Raw genomic sequence first — 22,133 nt, 5'->3', positions numbered from 1 at the left:
AAGATAATGAGAGTATGCGTTTTTTCTCTTATATATTTAATATTTCAACTATTTTTAATCGATGTAAGACTCAATTGCTTGTATTTAAATTCAATATATAGTAAAAAGGCTTGACATCCAAACATGATTATTCATCTATAGATATTCTAGTTTGGTAGATCTTTGTATAGAGCAACATTCAATATATCTACATGATTCCACCTTTAAAAGAACAATATAAAATTCAAGCTTAGGAGTATAATTTACACAAACACCTTAATGAATGGACATAATGTCACCAATTGTATAAATAAATTTCCAAACTTAGAATCTTTTCAACAACAAAAATCCACATAATTACACTTCAAAAAGATTACATTCTTAATACTTAAGCAAATTCAAAATTTTCAAAACAAATTGTTTCATACTCTAACTCAAATATTCACACATAAGAATCATAACATATCCACTACAAATACTACAAAAGGATTCAAAAAGATGTATGGAATATTCAACATGTGATAGAAGAGAGAGAGAGAGAGAGAGAGAGAGAGAGAGAGAGAGAGAGAGAGAGAGAGAGAGAGAGAGAGAGAGAGAGAGAGAGAGAGAGAGAGAGAGAGAGAGAGAGAGAGAGAGAGAGAGAGAGAGAGAGAGAGAGAGAGAGAGAGAGAGAGAGAGAGAGAGAGAGAGAGAGAGATGAGAACCTAACAATTCTTCTAAAAGTATATATATTAGCCACATGATAAATATAGAAAGCATGATGTAACCCTTTCAACTCATTCCTTACCCTCTAGTATCTTTTTTAACATTTTTTTAGTCATACTATGCTTTAACTTCACTTCTACTCAAAAATTGCATAAAACCTTCCCTCTCTAAACCTTTTTTTCCTACAATGTCTTCATCATTCTGTTGCATAATTCTGTCCAATAATTCATTCTGATTTCTTCTCACTCTTGTCTTCATGATCCATTCAGGCATAATGAAGATTCATAGAGGAAAAGTGCCTTTTCCTATCATTATCATCACAATTGGTGTTCTTGTTTTCTTTGCTGTTTTGTATGCTGAGAGACTCAGTTTTCTTTCTTCTAATTCCATCTTCAAGTTCAACAAACCTTGTCCTAGAAAGAACACCAAACCAAAACCAAGTAAGTATAAATTCACATATGCCACAACTATCTTAAATTTCTATGATAAATTTGTAATCATCAGAACCGTCTTAAGTTTCTGGAGGCCTGTGTAGATTATTCACAGTTCAACCGTGGAAAAATAAATAGAGGTCTTATTTAGCCACGGTTTAACTGTGATAAATTTTGGACCCTGTACAGTAGTTCTTCTTGCACGCTTTCAGAGACGGCCCTGGTAATGATGTGTCTGATATTTTGATTGTTCTAGCAGGTGAAAAGAAAGTTGAAGAAGAGATTGTAAATGAAACATGGATTGATGACAGATTTGAATTTGACTCAGAAGAGTGCAACATTGCTAATGGAAAATGGGTTTTTAACCAATCAATAAAGCCTCTCTACACTGACATAACTTGTCCATATATAGATAGACAGTTTTCTTGTGTTAAAAATGGTAGAACAGATTTTGATTACCAACATTGGGAGTGGCAGCCAGAAGATTGTACTTTGCCAAGGTAAATTCTTAAATCCAAAGTCCAAACATGTTTAAATTGTCATTTTTTCAAAACATGTTTTATGTAACTCCTACTTTTTTTTTTCAGTTTCAATGCAGCGTTGGCCCTTAAAAAGCTTCAAGGGAAAAGACTACTATTTGTAGGGGATTCCTTGCAAAGAAACCAATGGGAGTCTTTTGTATGTTTGGTAGAATGGATCATACCGGAAAAGATGAAATCTATGAGAAGAGGGATTGTTCATTCAGTCTTCAAAGCCAAGGTATTGATGCTTACTAGTATTCAATAATCTAACCGTTTCGTGGCTGAACCGATTAAACTGTGATACAGGATCTCACTAGTTTGATCTCCGGTCTGATTTTTTAAAACACTGATGCTTATAGTTGGATGTGTTTTCACAGGAATACAATGCTACTATAGAATTCTATTGGGCTCCATATCTGGTTGAGTCCAACACTGACATAAACATCATTGGAGATACAAAGAAAAGGATAATAAAAGTGGATGCTATCAAAGAGAGAGCAAAAAATTGGACAGGAGTGGATATCCTTGTTTTCAATACCTATGTATGGTGGATGAGTGGTGCTACCATTAAGTCATTGTAAGCAACATAATCTTATATCATTCATCTTTCGTTGCTCACATGGTTTTAAATTACAGTTGCAGTTGCAGATACCTCTAAAACCGTCTGCAGATTGCAATTTAAAACCATGATCTGACATTCAACCGTAACTTAAACAAATGATTTCTAACATAAAGGTTATCAATTTTAGATGGGGTTCATTCGGCAATGGATACGAAGGATATGAAGAATTCGACACACCAGTTGCTTACAAGTTAGCTTTGAAGACATGGGCTAATTGGGTTGATTCAACTATCAATCCAAACAAAACCAAAATCTTCTTCACAACAATGTCACCTACACACACAAGGTCATGAACTTTTTAGTTTTTAGTCCCTATAATATACACTTATTTCGGTTTTAGTCCTTAAAAATATCATCATTTTTTATTGAGTACTGACAACTCTTATATTTCATTTATCAGAAGCCAAGATTGGGGAAACATGAAAGACGAAAAATGCTTCAACGAGACAAAACCAGTGAAAAAGAAGAAGCATTGGGGAACTGGCTCCGATAAACGGATAATGAGTGTGGTTGCGAAAGTCGTGAAGAAAATGAAGGTTCCTGTGACATTCATCAACATAACACAGATATCAGAATACAGAATTGATGGACATTCTAATGTGTATACCGAAACCGGAGGAAAATTGTTAACCGAAGAAGAAAGGACTAATCCGCAAAATGCGGATTGTATACATTGGTGTTTGCCGGGAGTTCCTGATACATGGAATCAAATACTTTTGGCAATGTTGTAACACAATATATATGTTGCACAAAAATCATACGATATTTTTTACTTTGTTTTTTGTTTTGTTTTTCCTTTGTGACATGAAGATGTCCAATGATTTGATTGTGTACATTAATCTTTTAATTCTATATCATTTGTGTGACATATATAACAAAATTTTATTTGCAAATAGAAGGTTAATTATGTTTTTATGTTACTTGATTAAAAAGATTGAACACATCTTGCGATGTTTAAGGTAGAGGTTTGTAATGAATTAGTCCTACATGTTTTTTTACTAAGTTTGTCTTCTAAGTTGGCAAATGTGTACGTTGATTACCATACTGCATCACCAAAAAATTTATGTGTCCATTAGATGCATGGCATGGAACATTTTGTTTTAGTTCTGCAACGTGTATAACTTCATCTTATTCATCTCTACACACTTCATTTTAGGCTTAAATTGAAAATCCTTACTCTGTCTTCTTGAAATCATGAAACCAAACACAGTGCAACGGATGCTTCTTTTGTTTTACCATTTTTGAAAATATGCCACCGAAAAAAATTACCAAATTGAATCGCGGACTAAGTCCTTTTCTTTAAGAAGTTTCGTGGCACTATCTAAAATTGTGCAAGACGGACATAAACTACAATGCCTACAGAATGAATCAACTCGGTTCTTAACCGTACAATTACTACTACACATTAGGTAATCGATCTAAAGGCACCATCTAAAGGTACAAAGACTAGACGTATATGGTATGAATTCAGTCGTAGTATCTCATATGATTACCAGTTGTATATAGCATGAAGCAGCCACTCGAAAATAAAAACAAAAAAAGAATTATAGATGAAGCCGAGACGAGAGAGGAGAAAGATTTCGGTTAATGCAGAAATATGGAGTGGAGAAAATAAGGTGCAAAGGCCTTTATTTATAGAGGAACTCTGAACCCAGATAGAGAGAGAAAAATGGGGGGGAGGAGTGGAACTGGCCTTGGTCAATAAGGAAGACGTGGGAAGGTTCGGTCAAACACAAATAATGCAACATTTAAAACAACACATTTAAAAAATTTATTTTAATTAATTAAAATTTTCCATTTCGGGTACCGATGGATTAGCCAAGCCCGATCCGACTAATCGAGCCAAGTCGGATGATCAACGGCGGCAGCAACGACAGCGGTGGTATGGATCTTCCATTTCTCAACTATATCTTCGGTTCCATACTGGAACCAAAATTGTGATTGATTGGTGATGACGGACTCTTGAAACGGTGGTATGGCTCTCTCATACGACAGTGCGAGGTGGACTTTCAAGGTTAGCACTTAAACCCCAAGTTAGGTACATATAGTCCAAAATGAGAGAAATTAAAGTATGGTACCACAAAGTGTATCTTGCGTCTCACGTGTGTCAATTATATACGATGGATAATTTTAATGAACTTTGCACTGTTAGACTTAACACTTAGGTGTCGCCCGTATTGGCCCTTTGACGGCCCAAAATAGTTGCCTTCAAGGCTTGTCAAATGTTTCATCAGCCATGAAGTCTTTTGAATTCAAGGTAGGTCTTATATCTTCAAATTCGTCCACGAGGAAAAGCGATAAGGTCATGAGGCAGTTGCAACAGTAATGGGGAACATGCGCGTTATATACATTTCTCATCATTGAGACGTTTCGTCGATTTTCAAGCATGTAGCATTAGGCTCGTAGGTTAAGGTTTGGTGATCTTCTCTAAGGCATTCGAGTGCACTTCAATTCGTTTATATTTTCGAGGTGAAATCTGGCCATTAATTTTTAACTTTACATTCTCTTTGATTTATCTGCTTTTCATTTTCTTTATATATAAGGGTTTCTTATTTCTTTGGGTGAATATTTGGCACTCCTAAAAGACAACTTCCTCTTTTATGAGAGAAGATTTTCTTCATTTCCATAATCCTTTGCCTTAGCGTTTTCTTTCTTTTGAAAAGAAGCGTTTTTCACTTTGCATTTAACATTTATTTTTTTCACTTGCTCTCATCCTCTACGGGCACCATTTTCTCATTTCCATTTCCAGACTTTATTAAGCTCATTTTCTCATTTCCAGACTTTATTATCTCTATGACTCATATAAATTATCACCCTATAAGCTTATCTAGTGATTTTAGGAGCAGTGGTTCCTCTCTCTTTGTTAGAATAGAAACATCCACTAGTTCATACTTAAACCTTTCAGTTACTAGTCGTTCTGCTCCAATTATCGTAAATGTGTATGATACTTTTGAGTCGTAGAGTTTAGGTGGTTGGGATGTGGATGTGGTTTATTGTTAGGAATATGTTGTGGCAAAGATATGTTTTGGGATTTTGCAATAAGTGGGATTTTGAAGCTAGGGTTTGTGTGGTTGAAAGAGGTAGAGAAGAGTTTTTGAAATTTGAGCTTGACATCTTTAATTTTGGCTTCAATGAGTTTTGCAAAGTTAATTGCTTGAGGAATTGAGAAAGGTCTGGGAATGTCCATTTAATTTATAATTTTAGGTGCTAGAGCATAAATAAAACAATTAAAACAGGCTTCTTGAGACATTCTACAACTTGATTTCCCAACTTTTCAAATTTAGCAACGTAACTCTTTTGTTTCAACTTAATTAATTATGCTCTATGATTAGCATAAATTGATGGGTCAAATTATAATTCTAAAGCTTTTGTAATGGAAAAACAATCTAACAGCAAATGATCATAGTGCATCCATTTAAACCAACATAAAGCTTCACCCTTCATATAAAAAATAACCAATGATATGTAATTTTCAAGAGCAATTGATAAAAAAATTGAAGAAAAAAATTATGCTTAAAATAACCATTCTAAAGGGTCTCAACCATTAAACACAACAAGTTCCAATTTTAGAGTCGTACATGGGGGTTGTTGAGTATGTTGAGGAATTTATGGTGAAGGATATTGATGGGAAGTGAGAATAATATAAATTGACGTGCTTAGACATTTGGAAGATTGATGTAGGTGAATCCCATAAAGATTTGGGAAGGAATGAGAGTGGTGGTGGTGGTTGTGTTTTTGTGTTTTCCAACGTAGCAGTAAAATTAGGGTAAGTAGGATTATTAGAGTGTGTAGTTGTGTGGGTAAGGGTGGCTAACATGAGTAAATATAGAGGTAGTGGGTGAACAATAAGTGTAATAACAGGTCCATAACTAGGGGAAATGGAGAGGTGGGAGATATACTCGAAGAAGATGTTGTTACTATGTGAGTAATAGTGGATTGTTGTATTCCACTTTGAGCCATCAGTTTTGTGAGGAGAGTCGTAACAAGTTCATGTCGAGAATCCAGAGTTTGTTGTTGATTATTCATTCTAGTATGGATATTCCTCTATTTTTGTTCCAAATTTTGATTAGGAACTTGAAATCTCTCATCAATCTTATGATAAGTGTGGTTGATTGCATCATCAATGTGTATATCAGCAAGGTTGAATTTGTAGGTTTGGGAGGAATTGAATCAAAGAATGAGAGCACCAATGATAGTTTATTATTAGGGCTAAGATAATGATCAAGGTTGCAAAGGAAAAAAATAAAATAGAATTTTAAAATTTTCATTGATTCAATAAGACATCAATATTACACTTAAATAGTTAGAATTCTAGACATAAATAGGTCTCAACCATTTTTTTAAAAAACACAAAATCATTAATATATCTCCTTTAATACTTTTAATACTGGATGGAGTCTTCAAAGCAAGACACTTTTTATTTTTCATTTGGACTAAAATATTTAGGGTTGCTCTTTCCACCCTTATATGTGCATTCCACACTCTTGAAAATCCAAAAATATCCTTCATATGTTCAGAGATGCATCTCTGAACATATTTAAAATTACACTAGAATGCGTTATTCTGAGATCCACCCCTTTTGCTGAAAAATTTACTCATAAATGCATCTCCAGATACATTCAATACACACAGATTGCTTTAAATGTCTTTATACACACTACATAGGTATTAGGTTTTACGCGGCTTCACACCCCAATAAAGTAAAGGAAAAAAGCAAATTACATCTCGTCAAATAGGTAGTATTGCACGCAGTTATTATTCGTTTCTCGACGGTGAAGTTACACCAAGTCCAGGAGCTAGCTTATTACCCTATTCAGGGAGTGCTTATATTCAGGGAGAGGTCAAAGGCTTTTTGGGCGATTTGATTTTACACTGTTTCACGCCGTTGAAGCGAAGTGTTGATCGGGTAACCTAGCCTCCTTCGTCCCTCCGTACCAACAATTGACAGTACAGGAATATTAACTTGTTGTCCATTGACTACACCTTTCGACTTGATCTTAGGTTCTGACTTACTCTACATAGACGAACCTTACGTAGGAATCCTTAAGTTTTTGGGCCATTAAATTTTCACCAATATTTTCGTTACTCGAGACACATTTTGGCTTCTCCTTCCTCCAACACTATTCGGGCGGGTACTTATTGAGTAACATACATTGAGATTAAGATGAATAAAATGGTGGAGTCATAAAAAAATTTATAATCTCAATCAAACACAACCTAAACAATTGTGAAATTACAGTTTTATCCCGCTAAAAAAACCCTGCACGTGTCTTCGTTTTTCAAGTATATAAACGAAACTCGACGCTAGAGTCTCGCAATTGAATGCGATTTCGAGGAACATCTCCAATCTTCCCTAACATCACAATCCTCCGATCAATCCCTTTATTCCATCAAGGTTTGCAATTTACATCATTTCCAAATTTTCTTCTCATTTATCATCAGCTCTGATTTTCGTTACCGAAAAACCCCTGATTTTTTATCGTCCTGTTCAATATTTTTGCCCTGAAAGAACGTAGGACGAGATAATTAGAGGTGGATAATTCTAGGGTTTTGGACGAATCAGTGAAATTTTTGACATGAAAATTTAAGGGTTTTTACTGTTTATTTTATTTTTGAATGTTATGCAGTTTTGAAGTTGAGGAAAAACATGGCTGGCGGCAATTTTATGCATAGAGTTATCTCTTATTTCGTGAATGAAGTGGTTGTCAATGGTCTTGCCAACAGGTGATATTTGTTTTTTTTTTTATTTAAATTTTAGTTTTTGATTTATGCATATGATTTTTGAGGTTGTAGGGTTCTTCTGATCATTAGAGAGACATGTAGAGAGAGGAAAATTTCTTATATTTTTGTGGATTTGAGATTTTCTGTTTTGCCTGTGCCGATATTTGGGAACCTCTTTCATTAAAAAAACTATCAGAGAAACTATTAAAAAAGATCTCGAGATTAATTAGTTGGATAGAACATTATGGCGTGATTTGATTCATGTAGCCAATCCCACGTAGTGGATAAGGCTTGGTGGTGGTTGTTGTTGTATAGGGTTTGTTGCCATACCCTTCTTCCTCACACTTTTCACATAAAGAAAATAAACATGTTCGTTCTTTTGATCGCGTGTTGAATCAACCCCCAACCACTTCTCGTAGGTCTTGCTTCTAGCCGAGGCTGGTGATTTTCCGCACTCCCTCTTTGCATAACCAACTTTGCAAATCTAAGTCTCCGTTTGTTTCCATATTAAAAAGTATGTAGCCGTACATTTAGAGTGAAGCTAAGATATATAGCTTTTCAAAATTGCATCAAAATTTTAGCTTGTATTAATGATTGAAATGCATGCCAAAGGTACCAAAAACATGAGATACATGTTCTCCAATTTTCATCTCCGAGTTAGGATTTAAGTATCTTTGTCTCCAATTCTCCGGCTTCTCTTCTTGCTACTCTTCTGAAAGTTATAAATAAGCTCCGGACTCTGATTAGTATACTCAACACTTGACACTGTTGCATTTCATATTTAAAGTGCTCTTGAATTCTATGTTATAATAGTTGAACTAACGATATATTAAGCATAAAACAATATATAGTTGTGTAATTTAAGTTGGAAGTAATTATTGTTCATATTGCTTATTATATTAATTGAAATACAATTTAATATTCCGAAAGCTTTATCTGAAATCACTGTATATCAACCACTTTCCAGCAGACTGTTTTTTCTGGTGTGATGAGGGATCTTTTCCAGCTTTCCTAACCCGTGGAGGGATTGTCTCAGTTTCCTCAACTTTCTTTTACATGGGAGAAACATGTTTTTGTTAAAGAAGACATGTTATGTGTTAATATGCCTAAATTAAGTTTGTCTTCAACCTTCTCTTTTTCCTAAAAATGGTAACTTTACAAATGATTTCACATGATTAAAAAATTAAACCAAGTTTTACATCAAGTTTGATTTTAGAGCAAATACATTTAGACGAAAGTCATTTTGCTTCAAATTCAACTTTTACTCTTTAACGAAATCAAGTTAATTTAGAATCATATTTGACAAATATTTATCCAAACATACACAGAATCATGCAAAACTGGATTGGATTAGAATTCCGTTTGACCGGTGAGACTTATTGTTTATACTAATGGCATTTAAGGTGTTCATAGGCCAGGTTTTCTTGCTTTTTTAATCATCCAAGTAGTTAAGAGAAATTCATTTTATGTAGTTACTGCATAGTTCTTGTTTGCTTTCCACCATGTTTCTCATGTTAACATTTCACTGTGGTTTTGCAGTCCTGCATTTCAGAGGTTTGCTGTGAGGACATCAAAGAATATCGAAGATATTTCAAAGAAAGGTAGTAGTAGCAAATGATTTCCTTATATATTGATCATGTGAACAAGTCAGTTTGACCGTCTTGTTATTGTGGCAGCTATTCAGAAGCGACAAGAACTTGCTGAGCAGCTTAAGGACCTTCCCCAAAAAATGGATTCTTTCAAGAACCGGTGATTCTATCATTCTTGCTGCGTTGGTGAAGGGTAATAATGCCTGGAGATTCTATATATCAAAGTTGCTGGTGGAAAGTATGTAAATTTGTTTTGGCAGTTTGATTTTTGGTTTGTTTCACATGGTATGTAATGGCTTCTTCCAGCTTGTTTGCTGAACCAAAAACAAAATTAGAATACTAATTAAAGTTTATGATGCTGTGTTACAGCATATCATTCCGATTCTATTTGAAACTATTGAAGGTTGTTTGCACATCGATATAGAAATTTAAACAGTGACATTTTTTGAAGTTTAATAACTATAGATTAGCAATGTAAAGTTAAGCTTTTCTGGAGGTTTATTTATATTTCACCATCTTATCATTGTAGAACACGGTTGAAGAAATAATATGATGTGATAAGACGGTGAACCGTGATTGAATGTTTGTGTAAAATTCACAAGTATGGTGTAACTAATTTTATGGTGAGGTTGTTTGGTCTAGTGGTCCTGAAATATACAAGAATGTTGGAGTTGGTTGTTTGATTGGATATAAGACACCCAAAGGTGTTCTGCGTTTCAAGAAAAGAAAACAACACAGCCACACAAAAAAACATCGACCCCAATCCCTTAACAAAACTGGATACTGGCGGTTCACATCAGTTGAAAAAACAAGACAAATTCTCCAAGCCACCATAAAACCTCTTCGAGTTTGAAAAAGAAAACCTTGAAGCCTATATTAGTCAAGGCAGAGAATAAATTTTGCTAATTGCTCATAAAAAGTGTAAGAGTAACAAGAAATCTTACCAAGATACCACTTGCAAAAATAGAATCTAGTAATATTTTTTATGAATTAGTGAATTTCTAAGTAGACCACACCATAAAGTGACAAATTAAGTGGAGTCAACCTTAATCTTAAACCCATCCCTTAATCATTTAAGCATCTCAAACAATAAAAAAAAAAAAAAAAATGAGAATTATCAATTTTCACCCTATCCACCTAAAGATCTTATACCACAAGTAGTTGTCACCTCATAGACAACAAAAAGATGGAAAGTAGACTTTAGAAAATCATGAAAAAACGCAAAAGAGATTACACACGGGCCCACTAACACAAAAAGAAACTTCTAAGAGAATATTATCACTTTAGACGAAATCCCAACTATTCAAAATTAGAGGCATAATAAGGCCAACTTCATTTGTTTGGATTTTAGCTTGAAGTTTAGAATAAGAGATACCTATGACGATTTCACTTAGTAACATCATTTTTACCATGATACCATCACCAATAAATTCTAAACACACACAGAGTAGTTTGAATAATCTTATGAAGATTACTCGTTAACTCATGTTTCTAAACAAAGAGTCACCTTCTCCATTTGAAATCTTAAACTCAGACCCCTTACTCCCTCTGAACAAAGATCAGGAAGATTTTGAAAAAACCTCAAGAAGAGGTTAGCCTCGTCCAAGGGTTATCTCGAATAGATGTGAGAAAGTCATTATCCACATTCTTATACATACCTTTCACATACTAGTTGATAGTGGTATCAAGATATGATGAGCCTAAGAGGGAATTTCTTTCCATAGAATATAAGTATATCTAAAACCTTTAGACCTTTCCTCTATAACAGAGGTGATAACCTGAGACCTATATCTAGGGGAAATGACATTTCTCCATAAACTAGTGGCAGCCAAGATCAATCTCCTCTAACATTTACTTAGGCTATAGGCTATGTACAATGATTTGCATATTCAACACTCTTTTTTTTCACTTTTTATTCTCCACATCATCTTCTCTTTCTTCCACATAATAATTCAACACTCATTTAATTTTTACCCACTATACAATGGTTTTGTTTAATAAAATTCAAAACCCAATCCCACCATTTTAAACAATCACAACAACCAATAAAATTTTACAAAGTAATATATGTGGGCCCACACTTTCTCATTCAACATGTTGAATGTTTTCAACACATATTAATCCACATCACTTTCAACTCTTTATTCAACACCTCATTGCACCTATTCAACTATTGAATAATTTTTTCAACACCTCCATTGTAAATGGTCTTAGCAAAGTGAAATTTACTAGGTGGATATTACAAACACGTAACCTTTCTCTACTTTTAGGTTTGCAGACATCGGACCACATACTCAATACATTTGGGGATCTTTAATTTCACACCAAAGAAACCTCCTTACTATTTTCTTCCAAACATTGATCAACATTTTCTTAAACGGCGTGCAGAAGATATGGATTAAATGAAGGACTAAGTTAATTAGGACCACTCTCCCAACCGTTCTAACAAACTTATGACTCCACAAAATAAACCATTAGAAAATATGATTGGTCAAAGGCTCCAAAGTGGATTCAGAATAAATATTGGCTTCCATCGGTAAGGTCAAATATTTAAAAAGAATAAACTCATGTTTATAGTGCAGAAAACCTTCGGCCAAAACCATAAGATACGGGGTCACATTTATCCTAGTGGGCTAATTGTTGTAAAGTTAACATGGAGACTCCGAGACTAGCTCAAGGAGACAAGGACCCGAAGAATGGTTTTTACGAGAGAGGCCCGGTCATGAAACCCACTATAAAATATGCGAAAAACAAAAAGGGAATATGTGACGCCTCACAAGATACGAAACGTTTGATTTCAATCACTAACTTATCTTTCATCGTCATATGTGATCGGACGATGATCCACACAATGCGTCAGGTTCAACATGAACAATTTTAACCATTCATGCTCTATAAGCATCAAACACACCAATATTAAACATTATATCAATCTCACTCATATTATATCAATCTTTCTTCTACTTCTTAGACCACTTGCAATAGGGTGTTTAATATATTTTTCAAAAGTTGAATGCTTGCAATGGATGGTTGAATGAGGTGTTGAAAGTGACATGAATTAATTTGTGTTGAAAACATTTAACATGTTGAATGAGAAATGAGTGGAGCCACTTATAATACTTTGAAAAATCTTATTGATTGTTGTGATTGTTTATATTTTTATCCCACCTTAATTATTTGGGAGTCAATTATTTTATAGAAGGGTCATGCTAACATGTGCCCTAAGAGCACATGTTAAGGATACTATAATTAGAAAAAGTTAAATATAATTAAATGTAATAAAGCCATATTTAAAGTTTCGATACATTGAATGCACGCGTTCCAAGAAAATAATTCTATAAATATCTCATTATCTTGTGCCCTTGGGGCACATGTTAGCTTTTCCCTTTATAGAAAATCAATTTTTTATTTATTTTTATTTGCACCAAAATTCATCTTTTTTTTCTTCTATAAATAGAGTCTTGGTTCATTTGATTTGGACAAAGGAAAAAAAATCTATTTTCTCTCTCTAATTTTTCTATTTATCCTCCAATAAATTATTGTTTGTGAGTTGAGTCTTTTATACTAATTAAGTTATGTGTTACATTTTAGGTGTGTTGTGTGTTTAGTGTATTGTATTGTATTTTAAGTTTTTTATAATTTTATTTTTTTTTAATAATGACTACCATATATCTTGTCTTTATTACTTGTAAATAAAAAAATTAATTAAGAATATAAAATTAAAATAAATTATTAAATTAAAAAAAATTAAAATAAAATATTTAAGTCTTAATTATTTTAATTTAATTTCAATTGACAATTGTTATTAATATATAATTACAAAAACATAAAAGAAAATAAATATATAGAATAAAAGTGGTAAGGTAGGGTATTGAATTTTATTAAACAAAAATCATTGTAGTGAATAAAAATTTGAATGAGTGTTAAATTATTAGGTGAAAAAGATAGAAGATGATGTTGAGTATAAAAAGTGAAAAAAAGTATTAAATATGTAAAGCATTGAAAAAGGAGTGTTATTAATATATAAGTAACTAATATAAATTATTTTATTTAGAGGAAAATTTATCCTGAATCCTTTTATTAAAGAAATATCTCAAAATATCTTTTTTTTTCATCAATTTAATTTTAGTCATCATATAGTAATATGATAATTATTTTTTGAAAAAACATATATTTGAGTATGAATTGTTGGGTTGGGAGCTTTAAGTTGAAACCGTGATCGACCTTAAACCTTGACGTCTTCACATTACAATCACAAAACCCTCGTATTTGATTTGAGATTATTAAGATTTTGCAAAACATTCATACAAGAGTTTCATCAAACACATGGCGTCCCTCATATCCACCAAATCCAACCACTTTCGTTACGCTTCTCGCTCTCTCTTCTCTCACCTTCTTCGCAATCTCACACCCACTTCCTCCCTTCTTTCACCATCATCACTCTCTCATCATCTCTCAACGCAACCTCGCCAGGTTCACTTCTCTTTTTACCTGCAATCTGATCATAAAAATCCCTCTTTTGGTTATAATTTATTTGTTTTCTTTGATTTCAATTGGGTTTGTTTCAATTTTCATAACATGTAACTTTCTGTTCAAATTTTAGGTTGGGAATCAAGGTTATGGTAATGGGTCATTTATGCTGTATCATAGATTTTTATCTGGTACTGCTAATCAAGATAAACCACCAGCTGATAATAACAGTTCATCAAAAGATGATTCTGGTAAAGGAAAGGAGTCTGCTGGAGAACAACAACAGAAAAGTGATGCCGGAAAATCCATTCGTGGATCGGTGTGTATCTAAAATTATTGTAGCAATGTACTAATGTAGTGTTCTTCTTTATGAGATAGGGGTTCAAATTACACTTATGAGTTTTTGTTTGTTGGCATTATGTGTTGCAGCCGGTTTCTTGGTTGAGCTTAGTTTTTCTGGTTTTAACTGGAGCTGGATTGGTATATTACTATGATAATGAAAAGAAACGACATATAGAAGGTAGATTACTATGGTGAGTTAGTCGAGTATTTTGTGTATATGCACGTGGGGGTCATCTGAGAATGGTGTCTCGTGTGTCTTAATTGTATGTTTGTTTGTTAAGAAAGGTAGTTGGGCCTAACTCATCCCTACAAAACCGGTTTGTAGGATGAGGGTTTTCCCCACTTAGCACATGTCCAGGCCATATATTGTCCAGTGTGAGACTCTTAACACTGTTGTATTCTCGTTAATGGCTGAATCGTTGTTGGGATTGGACTAGATCAATGCCATTAGGTGTATCAATTTGATTACCGTTCTGAAGTTTCTTATACATTTCTTCATATATTTGATTCAACTTTTATTGCTGTAGAAATACATAATGCTTCACAGGAAGTTAAGCAGGGACCTTCAGCGGGAAAAGCTGCGATTGGGGGTCCATTTGAGCTCACCAACCATCACGGAAAACGTGTAACTGAAAAAGACTTCTTGGGTAGATGGACATTGATGTATTTTGGATTTACTCACTGCCCAGATATCTGTCCTGAGGAACTACAGAAGTTAGCAGCTGCAGTTGATAAAATAAGTAAGTGTTTGTTGGTGACATGTTGCTGTATCACAAACCGAGTTTCACATTGAAATATTAGCATTAATTCTCATTACGTCGATCAATGGTAATCATGTCCATGTTTCTTTTGGTTCGTTACAGAGGAGAAATCTGGAATTCAAACTGTGCCGGTTTTTATCTCTGTTGATCCTGAGAGGGATACTGTTGAACAAGTGGCTGAATACGTCAAAGGTGATTATGTCATACTTCTTGAATTAAACTTATTATATCTCATGTTGGGCATTTGTTGCTGAATTATAATTGGAATATTTTTTATTTTTCAGAATTTCATCCAAAGTTAATTGGACTAACTGGTAGCACAGATGAGATAAAAAGTGTTGCTCGTGCATATCGTGTTTATTACATGAAAACAGCAGAGGAAGACTCAGATTATCTTGTTGATCACTCCATAGTCATGTATGCCATTTTCTCTCTACTTCATATACGATAGTATATACTATTTCGCTCCTATAAAGCAAATCTCTCACTTTTTATAGTTTTATGCATGCACTTGAATAACAAACTACAAAAACTTTTGAATTTCAGCCATTGATTTTCTCATTTTTGAGGAACTACATCCATTGATTTTGTTTCTTATTGATTACATAGGATGATTCTTGTTGAACAATGAACGCTTTTTTCTGATAACATGTTAATTCTTTCCAGATACTTGATGGCACCTGACATGGGATTCGTGAAGTTTTTCGGCAAGAACAATGATGTTGACTCACTTACTGATGGAGTTATTAAGGAGATAAAGCAGTATAAGAAGAAGTAACATGCACCACTTTACTATTGCTAGCAATTTTTCTTCATTGTTTGAAAAATTTGTCATTGAGTTTAGACTTATGCTAGAAAACTACACAAGTCTAAATATAATTTGAAGGCTAATTCCTTTTTAGGTGATGTTGGAGTTTTTGACAGTTTTAAAAGAGCACAACTTAATTGATGTCATTGTTTCAATGGTTATTGTACTTGAAAAAATATTATGGAAATCTTTAGATGCAACAATACTTCAACTACAATGTTCTTTAAATATTTTACTTAACCTTAACTGGTATATGAAATGAATGTTAAACTTGTTATTGATTCATTGGACATTGGTCATCTATATAAATATCTGTAATTTGGTTGGCCTAGTTACTAATTTAAGACAATCTAATGGTCTTTTTGCTTAGCAACAAATTCATGGTGGAGGTGGCAATTTTTGTGTAAAATACTCTCCCAAATTAGTTGACATAGTTGATTAATTTTTGCACCCTACAAAAATTTATAAATAAAAGAGAAAAATAATAATAATTTTTATTATGTATTGGTATATTCACTTTTACATTAAATGTAATATATAAAATTGGGAAGTATAGAGCACTCTAAGTTATTCTCTCTTAAATTAATTAAAATCAATGTTTTAAAAATCGGATCGAAAAGTCCGGTTTAATCGGTTGGACCGAAAATTGGAGCTGAATTCGATCCAGACAACCTTTTAAAATTGTTAGTGGGTCAAAATCGGAGAAAAAAAATGAATTGAACCGTTCAAAACGTTCGAACAAAAGAATCGGAGGTGGTTTTATAAAAACATCTTGTTTAACAAGATGCATCAAATTGAACTTTTTTTATTTTTTTTTTGAAAAATTTAATATGTGAATATCAAAACTTAAACCATTCCATATTCATTAAAAAATAATTCTTTATATTTTCTACAATCATACAAGTTTCTAAATTCAATTATTTTAATTTTGGTTTGAATTGGATTAATTTATTTTTTATGGTGATTTTTTAATTTATTCAAATTGTTCTTAAATAATTAAAATTAAAAGTAAAATTAAGTTGTGTTATTATGTGTGTCATCAATCTTGTTATATTAAGTTTGTAATAGATTTTTGAAAATTTTATTTTATTAATAAATGAATGTTAGATTGTGTATGAGATATTTATGAAATTTAGTTTCATATTATTAATTTATTTAATAAACGGTTCGATCGTAGGTTTAATCGGTTAAACCAATTGAATTTTAAATTGAGATTTCACCGATTCAACCTCCAGTCCGATTTTTAAATCATTGATTAAAATATCTTATAATATATTAAGGTATATCTTAAATTTAGGAGTTTATTGTCTATTAAGAAAAATAAAATAATTCAAGTGTGCTATTTTGACACTTAAATTTGACACCGTATGCACTGTTCATCGTATTTATACGGTGAATGGTTATTAAAATAATATTATTTAAAAAAATTAATAAGAATAAAATTTTAAAACTTATTTTATAACACAAATATATGGTTGTGTCATTAACCAACTTCACAATTATATTAACCACAAATATACACATTAATCAATTGTTTTACATATAATTCATTAATCACTTTCACTAATTTATTAACAAATAACATACATAGTATTAACCATGTTCTGACACTAAATTATAAATATATTAACTAATTTTTATACTCTATTAACCAACTTTATTTTACTATTTAATTTTTTTTTTTAATATTTAAGAACTCATTAACCAAGTTATAAACTATAGTAACAAACTTTATATAAACTATTAACCAAAATCTTAACGGTATACATATTAAAAAATTTATGTCAGAATATATGTTAACAAATCTTAGAGTTGTATTAACCAAGTTTTAATATTTTATTAACTAAAATAATTTTAAAGAAAAATAGAAAAATATATTAAAAAGTTAAAATAAATAATAAAAGCACTGTCACGTATTTGTGAACAGTGTATTTGGTGTAGGTGTAACTTTTTGGTGTCAAGAAATCTTTTTTCAAAATAATTATGTTTTAGACCTAACTTATTATGAATATAAGAATTTAATTGATATATACCGATTTTACACTGTTGTTTAATTATTTATATACGGTCGGTAGATAACCATTCATTTTTAGAGATGTCAACAGGGCAAGGAAATGTGTGCATGGGGATATTTTTTTCATCTCCGTCCCCGGTCTCCGCTATGGGGGAATATTTTTCTCCATCCCCATAGACCTTCACAGAGAATTGGAGATCCACGGAGATCGAATTTTAAATTTTTTTAAACTTTTCGATCAAAAATATGAAACTAGTATTTCATTATTTTTTTTCTTTTAAAAAAAATTGCATCTTTACTTTTTTAAAATAAAAACACATCTTATGTCAATAACAAAAAAAAAATGCAAAAGTACTTCCGGTTACAAAAACATAGCCACTAATTTACTAATTAAATGAAAAATAAGTTATTGATTGAAATAGAAGAGTAATTACCATAATCACAATTAACAAATGAGAATGGTTGTTGTTATGATGATGATGAGAATAGAGGACATGAGGAATAGAGGAGACAAAAAAAACTGAGAAGAGAGTAAGAGAAAACGGTGTGTACAATGTATGTATTGATGCACTTTTTATGATTGAATATTTGAGTACTACCTCTGTGGGACAGAGGGTGTTTTCCCGATCCCCGCTCCAAAATGTCATCGGAAGAACTTTTCCTTCCATCCCTATCCTTACGAGAGAACAAATCTCCGACTTTGAAATTTCAAATAGATAATTTCTACATAAATTTCTATTAACAAATGCAAATTGACATCCCCATTTATTTTTTACTTTTTAGTTAATTGGAATGATGGCAGCAGATGATTTTTATTCAATTAATTGGGATTTGTTTTGAGTAGTATGAACAAGGTCATATGGGCAAACTCCCCTATTTTTCCAACTCATGTGGAAGAAAGGCAATTTATTTCTCTTTGTAGAAGGCAATTACACGAGGGGAGAATGGAGGAAATGTCTCCTTGAGCTGCATGCGAGAGAAATACTCATCATTGAGACCAATTCAAGAAGCAATCGAAGATTATTCCTTATCTTCATATCATCCTTGCAAAACTATCACCATCATAAAAGTTAAGGAGCAATCATCCCAATCTTAAAAGATTTAACCTTTTATCACATTGAGGTGGGTTTTATTTTCTAGACTTCTACTCTAAGTTAAATTTTGATGCTAGTTAGTCTAGGCATTAATATTAGACTTGTATGTTATAGAATTAAGAACTATAATGAATTGTATTATCAAGTTAGCATGTTTAAAATCCTAGGTTAGTAGCTAATGTGATGGTTGGAATTATTATATGTTTATTATGAGTTCTTGGCTGTAAAATAGGTGATTGGAATGAACATAATCATTTGAGAAAATTTTGATTTGTGAATGTTCAAGATTGATAAAATGGAAAAATGAATTTGCCCATAATTTCCTCTACATGCATCGTTTTGAGATGAAACTTAAAGCCATTAGAAATAAGATAGAATTTAACACATAGTAAACTTTGATATAGTTCTATTTGATTAAGGTATTGTTGCATTGCAATATAATTGTATCTACAGAGATTCGTTGCGCTTAAATACAGATTTAACAGTTTTTATGATTCTAAGCAAGGGTTTATAGTTGTATGGTTGCAGAAAAATAAATGACAGAAAATAACTTGAGATTTTGGTGTTAACGAGAAAACTTTTTAGGGGTAGATTTCATCTTTGTTTATTCTCATGAGTAACCATTCGTCAACAATATACTCTTCTACTCAGCTACAAATATTATCGTTTGTTTCTCATCGTATTTTATCTCTGACTCAACGAAGTGAGATCATTTGTAAATACAACAACATTAAATTCCAACAATGATATAAATACTTTAATCTTTGCAAAGTCTCGTCCCGAATAACTTTGAACATATCCAAATCCTTGTGGGGAATGGAGATGTCCAAGCGGAGCTTTTTTGCTTGGTCAACTGCCTGATCGAACGTCATGTACACATTATTCAAAGTTTTCTTAAGGGAGTCCCTGACTCTCTCCTTTAGCTCAACCACCTGGCCATCATGATCCCTTTGATCTTCAGCTTACGAAGAGAGATGCAAATTCAAGAAAGATGCAAATTCGAAGAAAGATTATTGAAGAAAAAAAGTTACTTTGAAGAAAGATGAAAATTCAAGCTTACAAAGATCATTCGAAATATCAAGTGTTTGAAAGGTTTTTTTATCTTGTTAAGTGTTATCAAAGTAAATATCATCGAAACAAAGATAAAGACTTGGAATATTTTGGAGCTTTCAAGAAGAATAGCTTCGACGGTCTCGTTGGTTAAGTTTGGCGCCTCGAAAGAAAGAAGATTCAAATTCAAATGATAATTCTTTTCCGAAAAGGACGCGTGGAGACCTTAGAGATCGAGAAGCATGAAAGCGGCGAACGTGGCACTCCGTTAGGAAAAGGCCGTTAGGGTCGAATTAGTATAAATTAAGATCTTAGCATTAGATTTTAGTGTGTTCAAATCTGTAGAAATACTCAATAATACTCAAAGTACCAACATATATCGAGAAACGAGTGCTGAGAAATGTATGTATGATTCACCACCATTTAATTTAATTACTAGTTTTATCAGTTTTTTACCTTTACTTTATCAAAATCCTTTTAAATTCCTTTTACCTTTCAAGTCAAAGTCTTTACTTGTATTTACTTTCCTGCATTTACTTTATCCTTTAAAACATCCCTTTTAATTACAAATTAACCACAACAATCGAAAGAATATGTATCGAACAAACTTCAAAATCTCGAAATCAGACCATGTCCTAGGATCAATCTAATCGATCCTGCGTGTAACCAGAACTTAGTTGTTTTTGGAGGACTAACGCTTGTTTACCAAATTCCAGGGTAAACAAATTGGCACACCCAGTGGGACCGTGTCTAAGTTTTCAAGTCACAAATTTATTTGTGTTTTCTTTTCTTTTACGTTACTATCAATTTGCTTAACATTGTTATATGAGATTAAGGTGCGGAAAATTAGCCAACAACGAACAAATGCCAAAAAGAAAATACAATAGGAAAATGGTTAACTCTCCTAGTAACAATGCATAACAAACCCCTCCTCTGATAGGAGGAAGCACGGGTGTTGCGATTACAACCGAACCCATACCATCTACTCATGGTATAACGTTCATTCCCTCGACGAAAATCTCGACGGAAATTCCTTCAACGACAATCTCGGTGACCATACCTTCGAACGCTCAGAGTATACCAAATGTTTCCTCTGCAGCGACGCATCTGCTTATTGGTTAGTATGGCTCAAGGCCATTTAATTTGGTTGCTAATGTTCTTTGTCCCCACATATAAAAATGTTGATTGAAATTGAACCTTGTCATTATCACAACAAGTGGCACCCATCACGGGGAAAGGGGATATTGTTACAAGTGAGCACCATGGCTAAATGGGAGATCGCAGAATTTTATGGTGACAAAGATTTTGGGTTGTGGAAAGTGAATATGCAAGCAATGTTAACTCAAGAGAATTGTATTGAAGCTTTGAAGGGCGAGGCATTGATGTCTGCACGCCATAGTAAAATAGAGAAAACTGAGATGGTGGATAAGGTCAAGAGTGCCATTATCTTGTGCCTCGGGGATAAGTTCTAAAAGAAGTCACTAGAGAGCAGTTTGTTGCTTCGATATGGACAAAACTTGAATAATTATATATGACTAAGTCTTTGACTCATAGGTTATGTCTAAAACAACAACTCTATTTATTCTGAATGGTGGAGAACAAATTTATAGTGGAGAAACTTACAGAATTTCACAAGATTATTAATGATCTTGAGAATATTGATGATGAGGACAATGCTTGACTCATGTTTAGTTCATTACACAGATCTTTTGATCACTTTAAAGATACATTTCTTTATGGTAATGAAGGTACTATAACTTTTGGATGAAGTCCAGACGGCGGTAAAATTCAAAAAAAAATCAAAAGTGGAAGCTTTGAAGATTGGAGATAGTCGTGAAGGTTTCAGTGTCTCAAGAGTAGGAACTGAGCGTAGAGGGATGTCCAAATCAAAGAAGTTTAACAAGTTAAAGGTAAAATGTTTTAATTGTCAAAAAACCAGTCACTTCAAGAAAGATTGTCCTAGGAGAAAGGTAAATGATGATTTTGTTCAAATTACGGTTAGCTCAGATGAGGATCATCATGAGAA

At 32.8% G+C, this 22,133-nt stretch overlaps 3 protein-coding genes across 5 annotated transcripts; all 3 read left to right on the top strand.

The window, feature by feature from the left end:
- Positions 1 to 661: 661 nt before the first annotated feature.
- Positions 662 to 3,173, top strand: LOC131611931 (protein trichome birefringence-like 3). Of its 3 annotated transcripts, XM_058883760.1 has the most exons (7): positions 662 to 741; positions 954 to 1,124; positions 1,372 to 1,615; positions 1,703 to 1,874; positions 2,014 to 2,213; positions 2,386 to 2,544; positions 2,659 to 3,173. In XM_058883760.1, the coding sequence occupies exons 2-7, from the start codon at positions 959 to 961 to the stop codon at positions 2,987 to 2,989; spliced, it is 1,272 nt and encodes a 423-aa protein (XP_058739743.1). In that variant the 5' UTR covers positions 662 to 741; positions 954 to 958; the 3' UTR covers positions 2,990 to 3,173. The 3 variants fall into 3 exon arrangements, with proteins under 3 accessions (XP_058739743.1, XP_058739742.1, XP_058739741.1); XM_058883759.1 differs by lacking the exon at positions 662 to 741 and having other exon boundaries at positions 748 to 1,124; positions 1,375 to 1,615; XM_058883758.1 differs by lacking the exon at positions 662 to 741 and having other exon boundaries at positions 748 to 1,124.
- Positions 3,174 to 7,506: 4,333 nt separating this feature from the next.
- On the top strand, positions 7,507 to 9,981 carry LOC131611930 (uncharacterized). The gene is made up of 4 exons (XM_058883757.1): positions 7,507 to 7,653; positions 7,886 to 7,982; positions 9,519 to 9,580; positions 9,656 to 9,981. The coding sequence occupies exons 1-4, from the start codon at positions 7,581 to 7,583 to the stop codon at positions 9,730 to 9,732; spliced, it is 309 nt and encodes a 102-aa protein (XP_058739740.1). The 5' UTR covers positions 7,507 to 7,580; the 3' UTR covers positions 9,733 to 9,981.
- Positions 9,982 to 13,756: 3,775 nt separating this feature from the next.
- On the top strand, positions 13,757 to 16,166 carry LOC131611929 (protein SCO1 homolog 1, mitochondrial-like). Its single transcript, XM_058883756.1, has 7 exons — positions 13,757 to 14,041; positions 14,172 to 14,357; positions 14,468 to 14,558; positions 14,908 to 15,120; positions 15,244 to 15,333; positions 15,426 to 15,558; positions 15,808 to 16,166. Exons 1-7 carry the CDS (start codon positions 13,895 to 13,897, stop codon positions 15,917 to 15,919), a joined length of 972 nt encoding a protein of 323 aa, XP_058739739.1. The 5' UTR covers positions 13,757 to 13,894; the 3' UTR covers positions 15,920 to 16,166.
- Positions 16,167 to 22,133: the final 5,967 nt, after the last annotated feature.

The sequence above is a fragment of the Vicia villosa genome, linkage group LG6, assembly GCF_029867415.1.
Source record: "Vicia villosa cultivar HV-30 ecotype Madison, WI linkage group LG6, Vvil1.0, whole genome shotgun sequence".
NCBI lineage: Eukaryota > Viridiplantae > Streptophyta > Magnoliopsida > Fabales > Fabaceae > Vicia > Vicia villosa.
This window is presented reverse-complemented; position numbering and strand designations above follow the sequence as displayed.

Excerpts from the sequence above, each read along its gene's own strand:
- LOC131611931 (XM_058883758.1), top strand. The coding sequence starts at position 941 with ATGATCCATTCAGGCATAATGAAGATTCATAGAGGAAAAGTGCCTTTT. Across the intron at positions 1,616-1,702 it reads GAAGATTGTACTTTGCCAAG|TTTCAATGCAGCGTTGGCCC; the intron begins GTAAATTCTTAA and ends TTTTTTTTTCAG. Across the intron at positions 2,214-2,385 it reads GGTGCTACCATTAAGTCATT|ATGGGGTTCATTCGGCAATG; the intron begins GTAAGCAACATA and ends TATCAATTTTAG.
- LOC131611930 (XM_058883757.1), top strand. The coding sequence starts at position 7,581 with ATGCGATTTCGAGGAACATCTCCAATCTTCCCTAACATCACAATCCTC. Across the intron at positions 7,983-9,518 it reads GTCAATGGTCTTGCCAACAG|TCCTGCATTTCAGAGGTTTG; the intron begins GTGATATTTGTT and ends GTGGTTTTGCAG. Across the intron at positions 9,581-9,655 it reads CGAAGATATTTCAAAGAAAG|CTATTCAGAAGCGACAAGAA; the intron begins GTAGTAGTAGCA and ends TTATTGTGGCAG.
- LOC131611929 (XM_058883756.1), top strand. The coding sequence starts at position 13,895 with ATGGCGTCCCTCATATCCACCAAATCCAACCACTTTCGTTACGCTTCT. Across the intron at positions 14,358-14,467 it reads GAAAATCCATTCGTGGATCG|CCGGTTTCTTGGTTGAGCTT; the intron begins GTGTGTATCTAA and ends TATGTGTTGCAG. Across the intron at positions 15,559-15,807 it reads GTTGATCACTCCATAGTCAT|ATACTTGATGGCACCTGACA; the intron begins GTATGCCATTTT and ends AATTCTTTCCAG.